Below are 15,566 nucleotides of genomic sequence, written 5' to 3' on the forward strand. Positions count from 1 at the left end.
TATATACAGTATATATATATATATATATATATATATATATATATATATATATATATACACAGTATCTCCAGTAAGAAGGTTATGCTTTTGCTGGTGTTTATTTGTTCAGTCTAAGTTAAATACTAATGGACCGATCACGTAATATCCGAAATAGATTTATGATTGGATTTAGGGATGATCCAGATCAATATCCCAAGTCTAACAATCAGGTTACAATTTGCAGTATTATCCTATGTTGATATTGATTTATTTATTTTGTTCATACTGTGTGCTATTCTAACGTGTGAATTTCCCCTCTGGGGGATCAATAAAGGTCTATTCAATTCAATGCAATATGGAGGTCTGCACTCTCTGAGTGTTTTGTAATTACCTGTGGTAATATTTTCACCTGTGTTTATCTTTTTGTTTCACTGTACTTTACAAAAAAAAAATGGACAAAATTCTTACCAACGATAGACCTGTCGCCAGGGAAGATTGATTTCAATTTTGGAGGGGATCTAGATCTATTACTGATCCCCAAATCCCTATCGCTCATCATTGACAAAATATCTTGGTTCGTAATTCTTCAGGAATAGGGTTTTTAGGGTTTTTTGATTTATTTCGAACATGAACACAATAGTTGTGTACAGTATCTCACAACGAGGGGAAAAAATATATTAACAGTAATAGAAAAAATGAAAATAAATCAAACAAGGCAAAGAGAGAACAAATGTTCCAGAAATCCTGCTCACGAAGCCTATACATTGTTCGACAAAGAGTAGGAGGAAGTATATTCTTCCTTGTAACATCTAGTACTATACATATAATCTTCTTATAATATGCACCAATTTACACTCACGCTCACGAATCTTTATGAAATTTACATTGGTTGGTTCCTCAATTACCAACAGCGAGCCAATATATTTCAACCTACTAGATCATTATTGAGAGTATTGTAAGATATTTCGGTCACACTTCATTTGAAATTTTATACATAAGGCATTACGCTGTCAATATCTGTCATTAGCATAAAAAAGGTGTCATGAAGGCTGTCATTTAGTGTTGTTTGATAAATTCAGAATCCTTTGGAGCTATGTTGGCCTTTTTTTGTTAGGTGGAGGGATCTAGTGGGGTTAGGTAGGGATAGGGTTAGGTAGGGTTAAGGTTTGGGTTTGGTGTTAGGGTAACGCGCGGTTATGGTAACCAATGATAGTTAATGACAGCCTTCATGACACCGTTTTCATGCTAATGACAGGTATCATGTAATAATAATGACAGCGTAACGTCAGCCTTATGTATAAAAGTTCAAGGGAAGTGTTAGCAATATTTCTTCCAAGCCGTTAAAGTGTGAATGACCATGGTACCGTGATCAGGACCACTGATCCAGATAACTGCAAATATCTGGCTGAGAGGATATTTGGTGCTTGGCGGAGGTTTGCGATCCTAAATGCTCTTGTTTCTTTCTTGCTTCTTTCATTCGGTCATTGGGCTAAATTTAGGTCATTATTGTGCAACATCAAAATCTCACCAACAGCAATTTTTTACCAAACAAGCACACTTTACCTCTGAACACACATAGAGCACATCAAAGACTGTATCTAGTGTATAAAGGAAACAGGATTAAAACTTATTTAGACTTAATGCACGGATAAATACAGGTTCGAGTAGTGAATAGGTCGCTCTATTCTGCCTGCCAATGTCAAATGAATGTAATACCAAATCTCTTCAGCTGCCCTTTGACGGTAATTAGTTTTTAATTTTTTTTTATTTGGTGTTTTTGATTCAGACAAAAGATTGACGTGGTCATCACAAATGTTACTCACAGGGAGAAAAACAGTCCTGGCTGCATTCCATGATGACTTAGTCTGTGCAGCTTGTTAAGAGGAGAGGTATTGCCTGTCAGCCCTCCATGCACACCCTAGTGCTAGGAACACTTGTCTTTCACTCGTTGACATTAAAGACTACTGACTTGATGGGTGTTGCACAACACAAAGTACAAAATGAAATCTTGCACTTCAAAGAGAACTGCTTTAGCATTTGAGTGTGTTTACATTCCTGCAGCTATAAATGTCTTAATCGCCCACAGTCCATTTCTTTTTAAAGACTTACAAACTACTAATGCAAGCATTTCTGTTCATGCACTTTCAGTTTCAGTTTATTTCTTTGATTCAGTCAAAAAAAAAAACATTCAAACTCAAATCACAATCTAAAAATATATAACGAGCCTGAAACAGACAGAAGCAAAATGCTTACATGCCCAACATAAATCATAATATTCAAGTTACCTTTATATGCAAGCATTCAACAAGTACATTTGAGTTGCCTTTTTCAAATAATGCAAATACATATATATAAATATATATATATATATATATATACTGTATATATATATTTTTTTAATATATATACTGTATATATATATATATATATTTTTTTTTTCTTTTTAAAATTAATTAGCGTGTCACTGATTTTAATTTCTTTATCAACAGTATTCCACAAATTATTCCCTAGAACAGACAGACATCTTTGTTTTACTTCTAATGTTGAAGTAATAAACATACATTGATCTCTTAGGCTGTATTTGCTAGTCTGTAGTGAGCAGTATTATTGAAGGTTTTCTAGAGGAGCATTTATTTTTGCTTTGAACATTATCAGTGTTATTTTATATTAAACAATATCTTTACGTTTCATAAGTTTTGATTTAATAAATAATGGATGGATTTTCGGTTGTATATCTGTGAGTTTTTTCTTTTTCTTTTATGGCAATATAAGTGTTATTTTTAGGACTGTATTTGTTGACTTTACTTTTTCACAGAGAATTGAAACAACGATAAATAAATTAGCAGAAAATTCTCTTAAAGTTAAAAATGTATCCAAACAAACTTCTTTGGCTTAAACAGTGGCTAAATTTGAGGTAGGTGTATGTTAGTGAGCAAAGACAACACAATATGTAAGCAAAAAAAATATCTGTGTGTGGGAACTTAAAGTAATTTTACTCGATTTAGTCTCACCAGTTGACAGTCTTCCAGGGAGTTGACAAGCTGAGCGTTCTGACAGGAGAGGATGGATCCGGCCAGGTTGAGCATCACACAAACTGCAGACAGCAGCATGAAGAACGTGATCTGTGACAAAGACAGAACAAGAAATAGAGAGTATTATTTAAAGCTGTAAGACGAAGTGACGTCAAATCCAAGATTCAGCAACAAACAAAAACACCTAATGCAAAGTGTACAAGGAGGAATGTCAATGATGATGATCTTTGTCACGAAAAACACCATGACCAAACCAAGACAAAAATGGCGCCAAGTGCATCGCCATCATCCTCGTCTGGCAAATAAACACTAGAAATCACAGCAACAATAAAGTAAAAATGGTTCTTAAAGAGAATTTTCCGTTTCTATATCCTGATCAGAGCTGCACGGTTCTAGAGCTTCCACTTACAGACTCAAAGCCCAAGGTGGGATACACCCAGGACAAGACACCAGTCCATTGCAGAGAGAACAGCACAGTCAATAGAAATACTCATTTATTTAAAAATGCATGCTTTCAAATTGTTGGTAAAAACCTATTAAAACCTTTGCATTGTTTGCTGCTTCTGAACTAGCTAAATCTCTTTGTTTTGGAGAACCGTATTGACCTCAGCCCACTTACGCATGCACACAGGATTGGTTTCTTCGAGACCTCTGACGTCATTTTTAAATCACTCAGTTTGATTTAACCAAATGAAGAACTTTTTGTGGAAAAATTGGTCGAGGACAAACAGGTCTCCATTAGGGAAAGTTTGCTGGTTATGAAGGTTATTTAGAAAACACATAAACAGATGGAGAGCAGGGAAAAGTGACAAGAGGGTGGAGAGGGGATGGAACCAGGGGATGGCATGTAATAAACAGATGGAGTGACACGTTTAAGTGCTTTTCCCACTGCAGAAAATAGAAAGATTGAGAAGGTGATGGGCTCGACAAGGACCACCTCAGGAAAAACCAAAGACAGTGAAACAAAGGCAAAAAAAAAAAAAAAAGAGGAAGCAGCGATTGTGGGAAACGAGCATAAAGCACACAGCACTGAGGTAATGATGTACAGATCTGGATAATCAGTGATTCATTCTAATCTCATTTCTGATCTGCAGTTTAGCTGCATTTAAACAATACTAGGAACAATAAGTGAACTGATCTTGATGACGAAACGTGATAAAAGAAGTAAACATCACACAAAATGTACAGTACATGGCCCATTTCTGAAAGGCACCAATGATGCATAAAACTGGTGCAGTTTTTCCTACAGCAAAAATCCGAAAATGTGTTTAATCCCAGAATTTAGAAGATATACCTTTTCAAAATAAAAATCAACAGTATGAGTGAATAACAAAGTATTGTGTAAAAAGAGCATCCAGAGAGCGCTGTTATCTGGATCAGTCATCCTGATCACGGTACCGGTCATTCACACTTTAAAGACTTGGAAGAAATTTCTATCTTATTATTAACGATACAGTATGGGCACCCTCATTTTTTCAAAACATTGCAATGAAATGCGCAATCTGGATCCGATCCGGATTAAATTTGGTGAGATAATGAAGGAACCAACCAGACAAAAATGAGTCAAATTTTCTAAATATAGGTCAATTAAGAACAGAGGTATGAATTTTTGAAATTTTGCCAGTGATTTAAAACAAAAACAAAAAATAAAACCAGGGGTGTGGTCCAATGTTTGGGCATATTTGAGCCAAATTTGAACAGAGAACAGAGCAATCATGAACTCCAGTTGATGGCCTGCTGCTACATCTCTCTAATGAATCAATGAAGTCAAATTTCTCCCTGACGCGGTGTCTGTTCGACCTGAAACTTTTTTAACAGCTTCCACATGGCCACATGGTGTGCATCCATTATTTGTTGTTTTTTTACTGCAAAACGTTTATTTTAATTTTATGTAGCCCGGACAGCACATTCATGCTTACCCAGAAATGAAACCTATTCAGCTTTTGACCTCAGTGTGAGGGGGCGCTAGCGCTCCAATCTTTTAATTTACAAGCTCTAATGATCAGTAGAAGAAGACCCTCCTCCAGTCTACAAAAGAAGGTCACTATTAAAAACGTTTTTGTACTGCTAAAAGTTATTTAAATGTGTTGCAAACATTTTGTTTTGAGATTATGGCTTCCAATTTCGATCGCATCGTGGTACTATTTTTTTTCTCTTTTTTTTTTTCTTTCTCTCAAGTCTCACGCATTGGGTGTGAGACACACGCATTTCAACAAACTGTGACAGAGTATGTGCCTGGCTGATGTGCATGCGTGTGTGTGAGAGAGAACCCATGGAGGAGATGGAGAGAGTCCCACACGGCACGCACATCTCAAAACACGCCCTCACCACCCATAAAATATTTATAATAAAAATATGCAAAATGAGTAAAATAAAACAAAAAAACTAAAACATTATCTATACAAAAAGTACACAAAACAACAACAGAAATGCACAAAATCACAAAATGACTCCAAAAAACATGCATTACAGAAAATTACACCAAATGACAACAAAAATATGAACATGACTCAAAATACACAAAACAAAACATTTATATTAAAAATACACAAAATGACAACATAACTGCACAAAACTACATAAAAAATATGCAAAAATACAAAAAATGACTCCAGAATCATGCTGTAATGGCAACAGATATACAAAAAATGCACAAAAATAGAACAGAAAGATACAAAAATACACATGATTCCAAAAAACATTAATTACAGAAATATACACCAAACAAAAAAATTTAAAAATTAGTAACAAAAACAAAACAAACACATTTATCATGCGCATGTCCCATAAAATTAAACCAGGAAAATCACACACACTATTTTACTTTGCACACTACAGAGTACAGAGTATGTACACCTCTTTGTACATCCAACCTTCAAACACATACTCATTTGACCAGAATTGACAACTCCACTTAAGCTCCTCCCACTATATGAATACATACTTCCGACGGGCACTGTACTAGTCCTTTTAAGTCTTCATTAAGGAGATTGTTTTTCCTTCTCTTTAGTTCTGCACCACTTTGGCTCTAATTTGTTATATCTATTTTGAAAGTCAACGCAAACTATCAATAAATGCTATGTTCGAGTTTTTTTTTTGTTTGTTGTTGTTGTGACTGTGTTTTGTTTTTGGTGATTGTGTTTTTTGATGTGCCTCTATGTGCCAAGGTTTTTTTTTTCTCCCTGATCCCACACTGCTCCCCCTCTAAATGGGGCATTGTCTGGAATCTGCCTTTTTCCCCATCTCCTCTCCTCCTGTTTTCCACTTTTCATCTAAAATATGGGGCGTTGCCTTGCGGCCTGCATCTTCTTTTTTTCTTTTGAAAATGACTTAATGGTTCGTCACCTACATAAGATCTTATTACTTAGCTTTATTGCAAACATCACAAAGCCATTCAAAGCATTTGAGTTATACTTTATATCTAAAGAACAGTACTTCTTTCTCTGAGATTTAGGATAACTTTGCAAATGTTAAAATATCTCAAGAGTTTTACATTTAAAAACATACTATTCAAGTTGAAGTTAAATGACAGTAATCTTTAGCCTTATTTCATAACACAAATACAGGCACTGATAAGTAATAATTATAATAATGGCTTAGATTTATATAGCGCTTTTTTCAAGGAGACTCAGAGCGCATTACAGAGACCATTATTCATTCACATCAGTCATATCGGCAGTGGTAAGCTACAATGTAGCCACAGCTGCCCTGGGGCATTTCGCGGCTCTGACCACCAGCAACATTCATACACAATTCATAACCATTCATACGAGGCAATGTGGGTGAAGTGCCTTGCCCAACGACAACGGCAATGACTTGGGTGAAGCAGGATTCGAACCCCCAACCCTTCGGTCACTGGACAACCCACTCTACCACGGTCGCCCAACATTGCTAGGCTTTTCAAACATCAGTATTCATGTTGATTGATGCCACCACAATAACTTTTATGACAGAGAGTTTGTTAGACGCACAGCAGTGACAGAAATAGCTCCTCTTGTGACACATGGGCAACGTTGCTCTTTCATGAAATCTCTCTGGGTTCTGCAGCAAAGGCTGAATGGCCTGTCAATGCTACGCCTCAATATCGTGCTTTAGACCATTAGCAGGCAGAGTTTCAGCTGAGGTAAAAACTGTTTTCTCCTCTGTCAAGGCTGGAGTGAGCTACCCTTTTATTATGCTGTTTAAAAGGGATGTTTGGGTGAATGCCAAGTCAGTGTACTCACAATACACATGTTTTTCTTAAATGATCAATTTTCTATTTTTTCTCTAATCCCCTTTCTCACATTTTCTAAGATAGGATTCAGGCACGATGGCAAAAAGCCACAATTCGAGTGTTATTTGCTCATTTTCTGTCCAACTTTTCAGTACACAAAACAATAAAATTTGATCATTTTGTGCAACACCTACAGTGTGTGTTAAAGTGTGTTAAACTTCCTGACATTGTTGTGCACAACAGTGTGTAGTATGAATGCTCCACTGTAAACATCAAAGAAAATAATATGTATCATTGTTGTAAATAAAACATTTGGTGATAAATTAAGAAAAAATTTAAATGTAAATACAATAAATGTGTGTGTGTGTGTTTTGTTTAATATATTGACAGTTCCTATAAATAGGTAATCTGGTCATGGCTAATTGGATTTCCAAAAACACCTGGAACAATAATCCTGAGAAGCAACCAAGCAATAGGCGATCCAGGCAATTTGTCCAAACAAATATAAATGATTATTTACATGGATTGGACAGATATAGCTGTTGTGGCTGTCCTTTACCACATATATAATAATAATAAATAAAGGGAAAGGAAAAGCATATCTACAAAAATGTAATAATTTAAAATAAAAATCAAGAAAAATAATTATAGTTGCTATTAATGGTAGAAGGATGAACTAGATAAATAGATGTATTAATTCAATGATTAATGATAATAACTGAACAAAATAATGATAATAAATAAAAGTAAAAATGAAAAACATATTTACAAAATAGTAATAAACACTTGTTAATTCAATGATTAATGATAATAACTGAAAAATGATAAGTGAAGAAGAAAAGGAAAAAACTAGTTCATAAAATGGCAATAATAAAGAAATCAAGCGCGTGTTTGAAGTGCATGCTGGGAAATAATAATGGAGGAGGACGCACAAATGTCCTCTGATGCATGTTCTCATCCGGGGATTTATAGCAGACTTGCTGAGTAGCGGACTTTGAACTGGAACAGGACTTGGGCCGCACGTGATGATGTTTCATGAGTCCACAACACAGACTGAGAAACGGCCAGTGTGTTTGGGTTGTGAGTGATTCGCTGACTCATGTTTTGCACCCAGGTGAGGCTCAATCCTGCACTATTTCGCTGAGTACTTAGTCACAGAATGATTGCTGGTTCAATATTACCCATGTCACCCTCCTCGAGTCCTGCGGCGTTTTGTTCCCTGCTCCCTGGTTTCCTTGTGCCTTTTTGGATTTTGTTTTTTTAATTAAATAAAGTTTTACTTCTCAATTTCAAGTGTCAGTGTATAAGTGATTATTATTGTGTAGCCTATCCTTTTGTTTTGTTCCTGGCACGCTATTCGCTTGAAATAAAAAATGAAATGAATGAAATAGAGACTGGAATTACGAATATTATCCCTGCTTGCTGCCTCCACCTGTCTCTGCTGGGTCCACATCCCCACACCACCCTGACATAGTCTGGTCCCACTTTAATCCTATGAGGTCCAGGGTACAACTTATCTTTATAGCTCACCATCAACACTGTTTACCTTGCCTTGTTTGGTAACGTTTTAGTTCAATTGTGTGAATTTAACGTTAAATTTCCTTTTGGACACACAAGGGCTTGGAATAAAGTTCTATCCCTATTAATAACCATACAGTAGGTCCACATTGGTTTATTTTTTAGATAAATCATGATGAAATGTACAATTCAAATCCGATCTGGTCAAAACTTAGCAGGGTAATTAAGGAACCAACCCGACATAACGGAGTGAAATTACATAAAAATAAGTTAATTACAAACAGATGTATGAATTTTTTAAATTTCCCCAATTATGAAAAATAGAGATCCAGATCCCCCCCCCAAAATTAAATGGAATCTTCCATGTTCTAAGGTTTATCTTTGGTACTTTTGACATAATCCTACTAAAAGTCAAACAAACAAATAAAAGCCAATGATAACAGTACTTGTAATTACAAACAAAGGACAACTAAAAATGCGCAAAAATACCAGGAAAATATATAAAAAGATGACAGAAAAAACAAAAAAAAAATAACCAAAAGTTGCACAAGAAGAATTATACAAAAATATACAAAATGACTCCCAAAAAACTCATGGCTACAAAAAAACATTACATAAAAGTCAATAAAACCACAATACAAATAGATATAAAAACACACAAAACCTTTGTTCTTTCCTATATTAATGCTCACATTGGTCCTTCATTATAGTACACTGTTAGGACATATGTGAATAAGTTCAGGGAGGAGGTTAAGATTTTTTATTTTTTTGTTTGATGACAGTGGGCTGGGACGCTGCTCCCAGGTTTCACATGTCTGTAGTCCAGCTTCAGCCAGTTCAGATAAAAAATACAAGAAGATCTTTGAACGAGCATACACTCAGCACTTTCTCAGCACAGGGCCAAGGCCATATAAAGGTGAATAATGGCTTCCTAACAATTTCAAACATAACCCCCCCCCCCTGTTTAACATTTATATAGAGGGTAAAACACCAAACACCAATGTAATATCAAAGAGCACAGAGAAGAAATGGAAACCAAGTCCATGTAGTGGAATTTATTAAAGGGAAAGGATGGAAAAGACAATAAATGTAAGTACAAATATCCAATATCAGCCAAACAGTTATGCAATAACCACGACTCACGATTTTTGGTTATGTAATCATTGGTGATTCACCTACTGACCAGAGGATGATGAGACACAGTTAGAGAACACAAACATGTCCAAGCAGAACAATGATTAACATGGGTTCTTTATTCTTCCTTTTTTTCTATCAATTTTTATTTTTAATTTTTAATCACACAAGCAGTAATGTTAACTAATTCACTGACAACATTTTTTTAGTAAAATTACCACGAATTAATAATGAATAACAAGGAATTAACTATAATACACACTAAACAAGAATAGAACAAATAAGCAAGATGGATCATAATGAAGCTCTCGAACAATAACAAATTAAACTAAGAGTAGCCAAGCATGTAGCCTACACTCTAAGGCTGCACCTTATACCACACTGTGGTTTTAAATTGGTCACGCCAGCGCATCCGTCGACTCTGGAGGGTTAAATATTTAAAAATCTGTACGAACACTACATATACAGTAGTGTTTACCTCTGACGACATATGCAGACATTGGGGGGTTATATTTATATTTATAGTTATACATTTACTTTAAACAACCTAAACTACCTTTCCATATTCTACCTACATTTCTATCATTTTGCCATAGTTTAAAGAAATGATGCAACCCAACATTGACCTTTTAATCAATGTTTGGACATTTTCATGTCCTAAATGAGGGATAGGGAGGATGAGGGACTGGACCTGTTCAGCTCCTACCCAGCATGGTTTACATCAGGGGTCACCAAACTTTCTGAAACTGTGAGCTACTTTAAAAGGGCAACAAGTTTGACATTTCTGAAATACAATTGCACGGCTTCACTTTAATTTGAGAGTAAGATAAAAAAAAAAATGGAAGACTAGCAGTAATTTTAAAAGGTGGGAAAAACGCAAGTTTCAAACATTCAACACTTTGTTGTTCCTTGATTTTATGCAATTGTTAAACATTGGATTACATCTCATAATCCCCTAACAAACACATTTTAAACTAATTGTAAAAAATGTAACACATTTGTATAATTTAACAATTATTTCATATTTTTTAGCAAAAATTCACTTTCTGTTTTTTTTTTAAAAAAAATCCACAATGTAAAAACCAAAAGTGCAGCATTTTTAATCCCATCTGTGACACATTGTTTCAGAGAAAATAATGATTTAAAGACAGTTGATTTACAAAAACGTGTCAAGTCCAGCAGTATGTAACTGCACTTTTTTTTTTTAATTAATTATTAATTTGTAATAATCTTTGTGAGTTTGAAACCTGGAAAGTAAGTAAGTGATGACTAGAGCCTGTGTAAGAGCAGGCCTGAGGGCACCTCACATGGTCCATGCATGCAGGCTACCTGGTGCCCAGGGGCCCCCTATTGGTGCCTGGGGGCCCCCTGTTGGTGCCTGGGGGCACCCTGTTGGTGCTGATAGGAACTGGTAGCTCGTTATGAGGCTTTCTGTTGAGCTGCATCATTAGATTCAGGTGTGTTAGAGCAGGGAGAGTCTCAAACATACACGATAGGAGCAAACTTAAACAAAAAAAAAAAGCTTTTTACAAAAATAAATCTTTGTAAACATTGTGTTTTTAAAGGCTTTAGCAAATAGGTACAAATACATTTCCTGCAGGCAATGTTTTTGGTTATTGCTATTTGTGAAAAATTGCTACTTTTAGGAAGAAAAGCATGTGAAAAATTATACTTAAATGTAGCACATCAAGCAAAGGTGTCTTCACACCAAGACCATGGATAAATGTCTTTTCTCTTGCTCTCTAATAGTCCGTGCTATCTCTGAAGTGCAAAGTTTTTCCACTGCCGAGCAGAATTTCATGCTTGGCCTGATGCTTCCTCATTAGCATGTGGGATCACATAGCACCATTTAGCAGCTCGTCATTAATTACCTCTGCACTGCCCTCGACTGCCAGAGAGGAAAACACACACACCCAGATACACACAAAGCCTCGTGCACGCCACTTAGTCGCCGAAGAAGCCGAGGCAGATTTACACTACGTGTCATCATCACGTCGTTTAGCACTCGCTGCAAAGGACGATACACCATTATATAATCACCATTCATCTCCATCGCATGCACCTAGAATACAGTATGAGAAGCAAAGGTTTAGGGTGGGCACAGTTTTTCTCCATAACCGTCATCAGGGTTAAAATCGTTTGGTTGTAGCGTTTCCTCTGTATGCATAATAAAATCAAAAAAGGACAGTTTGACAAACTGATTGTTCGCCTCAATGTTTTGAGGTGTACTGAACCCTAAAAAGTACTAGTTGAATACCAAACTGTGACTATGAGGGGAGATTTCAAATATCCTAACAAACAATGACATGCTGACCCAAAACACATCGAGGGAGAATTTATGCGAACTCACCACAGACCCACATCAGCCTGTGTAAAACACACACTCTCTTCTGTCTGATACACAGAGCAGCTGTATTTTCAAGCAATCATATGATGTACTGAGCCGACCAATCTCAAGCCCTGTTGTCTGGGTTCAGAGGTGGACTGGGACAGAAATTAAGCCCTGGCATTTTGTGTCCAGACCAGACCACGACATTATCAGCGGACACCACGTAAAAGCCGTTATTAAGTCAGTGATGCTCAACATTATGTCTTAATTTTAATTATTATTCCCCCAGAAAACCTTAAAAAGGGAAACTCTTTAACCCCTTTTTACCAATATTCTTTGGCCATTTTGCAACTTCCTTTGTTCAATTTACAGTTTTTTCAGATTTTAGCTTACTTTTGCAAGTAAATATCCCCCCCTCCCTATTTTTGTCACTTTTTGCAAATTCTTTTGACAGTTTTTATCCAATTTGTGTCCTTTCTTTTATTTTTTGGGACACTTTTCATCCAAATAAGCAATAAATACCACTTGTTTCCCTTTTGCCACATTTTGCCCTTTTTCACTATTGTTTGCCACATTTTGCTTATTTAAGCTACCCTTTGTCATTGCACACTACCTGGTACCTCTTTATTTGCCCATTTTTGGCCAGTCTTGACAGCTTTTGGCCCATTTTAGTCACATTACACTTTTTTCTGGCCATGTTTTTGCCACTTTTGGACTATTTTTGGCCACCTGTTACCATGTCTGCCTTCACTTGCTTGTCAAAAAAAAAGTAGCGAACTGGACCGGCTCACTTCGGGTCGACAGCCCGCTGGGACGATGCCCGGTGGGCCCGATGGCATGTCCACCCCTGTCTGGGTTGTACTAAGATGAGTCCTCAGGGCTTGAATGGCTATAGTGTACTCAGTAGGCTCAGGCAGTGCTTCAAAGCTGCTCATTTTCAATGGTTTCATTTTAAATCATGGTCCACCAACACCACCTCACTAGTGACGAAGGCTCAACAGTGCCTTTACTTCCTCCGCAAACTGAGAAGAGCCATAGCCCCCGCCCCCATCATGTACACCTTCTACAGAGGAACCATCGAGAGCATCCTATCTGAGAGCAGCCCAGCTGAGAAGATAGTTGGTTCCTCTCTCCCTTCCCTCGAGGACATTTACAGCATCCTGCAAAGCCCTCTGCATTGTGGGTGACCCCACCCACCCACTACACAACCTTTTCAGTCTGCTGCCTACTGGAAGGAGACTGCAGAGTCTCCGGGCCGCGACCAGCAGACTGAGTGACAGCTTCACCCCACAAGGTGTCAGGAAACTCAGCTCCCTCTGTGCACTGCCCAATCTCCCCCTCTACACCCCCTGCACACAATAACTCTCCAATTGATCTCACGTTCACACCAGCCACTTTCTGCAGCATCAGACTGCTCTGGACATGCCACTTTGTCATGTCATTCATACCATGCACTACTGCAATACACCATAGCTACAGTATATTTATATATATATTTATTTTCATATCTGTACACTCACTGTCATAGTTCTGTCTTTATGGTTTATATATTCTACATTGTCGTGTTTTTGTGTTTGTAAATGTTTCGAGTACAGAGAACAGTAATTTTGATTCTCTACATGTCTTGTACATTTAGTGGAATTGACAATGAAGCTGACTGTGGTTTGATTTTTGATGATGAAACTTTGTTAATAACCTATGTAAGAAAGTCATTTATATCATCTTTTAGCCTTCAAATACACGTAATGTCCAGTTATTTGTGGGCATTGCTATTTTGGAGATTTCAGCCAATCAGTGTTCACATATAATGTTCTCTCCAAATCAGGACTACTCTTCGTAATTAAAGTCCCATTGAAAGTCTATGGTGAAATAGCATTTTAATCCAATGTCTTAGCACCTAGTTAGGTGTCATCCAGTTCCTTTGACGTTATTCCTAAAAAGACAAGGGATATGACACCAATTTCCACTGGATGTGTAATGGCTTCGCTGCGGAACGTCTCCGTGCTCCGCTGTCCGTCAATACCCATCAGCTGCGTCTGTGAAACACAATCCATTGCTGCCCTGTCCAGGGTGTTGTACTCCCACCTAGTGCCTGAAGAAGCTGGAGATAGGCACCAGCAGACCCCCGCAACCTTGAAATGTAGCAAGCGGTTCGGAAAATGGATGGATGAAAATCTGCCTTTACGACAGAGTATTTTAATTTGAAAATGAACTGGATGTTTTATTTTGTGTCTGTGCACAAATTGCTGTCCTGCACGAGCCAATCTTTGCAGAATTTATCCGGCGAGATAGAAGCTCTGCGTATGTGTTGCGGAGCTGTGACGCAACGCGTTCGCTGGTGGTAGAAACTGACACATTAACTTAAATAGAAATGCATCGGCTCCGCCGCCGTGACAGAACGGAACTGCAGCTGTTACACATCCAGCGGAAATTGGGGTTGACGATTGGACGGATATTGACGTTACACGACCAAGTCCATCGGCCTCCAAATGGGGGTGTGTGCAGCATTTGGATGCCACGACTATCATCCATCCTACTGCAGACTCACGCATGACTTGACGCTGACCAAGAGACACACCTTAAAACAGTGATCTGAGCTGTTGGATCCCTTTACTCTTATGAAACCAGTTAGAGTTACGTGAAATCCGCACTTCCTTGAGTCACAGTTTGTCAAACATGCTTTAAAAATTATTTGAGGTGCAAATGCAGCTTCGATTTTGACTCCTATTTCTCCTAATAAAGGTTACAAATAGTAGTCCTTCAAAAGAGATGTTTTTGTTATTTGGGTTGAGGACCACAGCAAAGAGTCTTTGAACAGTACTTTTTACATGATTAGCAAAACACATTTGGACCTAGGTGCCAAAATAATTTCATAGTTCAGTGGTGCCCCTGAGGGTGTATTGTGTCCTTCTTTGTTATTTTTCAAGAACAAGAGGAAAAGTGCACATAAACACATTTTCTTTAACCTTTATTTACCCAAGAGGGCAGCCACTGGGATTAAAAACCTTTTACACAGGGCGTCTAAGGCTCAGAAGGCAATAACACATGATTACAACAAACAAGCTCACCTTACAGTTGTCATCTTTTAATATTAGAATGTCGCACTAAAGTTGATAACATTGATTAATAAAATGTTTTTGTTTTTTTTTTACTTTTTATTTATTCAGAACATTTTTCATTCAAAACAGAGCAGCGAGATGTACTGCACAAAAAGACAAGGACAGATACAGAGTAACTGACGCAAAAAAAAAAAAAAAAAAAAAAAATCATATATACAATAAGCAAGAATAATAACAAACAAAAAAAACAACAATTATATCTAAATAGAGGAGGAGTCTCGGGCCCATTCAGTTTTATCAAA

At 37.1% G+C, this 15,566-nt stretch overlaps 1 protein-coding gene across 2 annotated transcripts in view; it reads right to left on the minus strand.

Annotated features, from left to right (window-relative positions):
• Positions 1-15,566, minus strand: part of fam189a1 (family with sequence similarity 189 member A1) — a 128,264-nt gene that overhangs the window by 25,394 nt on the left and 87,304 nt on the right. For both annotated transcript variants that reach the window (XM_028443334.1, XM_028443333.1), the window contains exon 3: positions 2,991-3,101. In XM_028443334.1, the coding sequence (XP_028299135.1) occupies positions 2,991-3,101 (111 nt within the window). The remainder of the gene's footprint in view (positions 1-2,990; positions 3,102-15,566) is intronic.

The sequence above is a fragment of the Gouania willdenowi genome, chromosome 3 (genome assembly GCF_900634775.1).
Source record: "Gouania willdenowi chromosome 3, fGouWil2.1, whole genome shotgun sequence".
NCBI lineage: Eukaryota > Metazoa > Chordata > Actinopteri > Blenniiformes > Gobiesocidae > Gouania > Gouania willdenowi.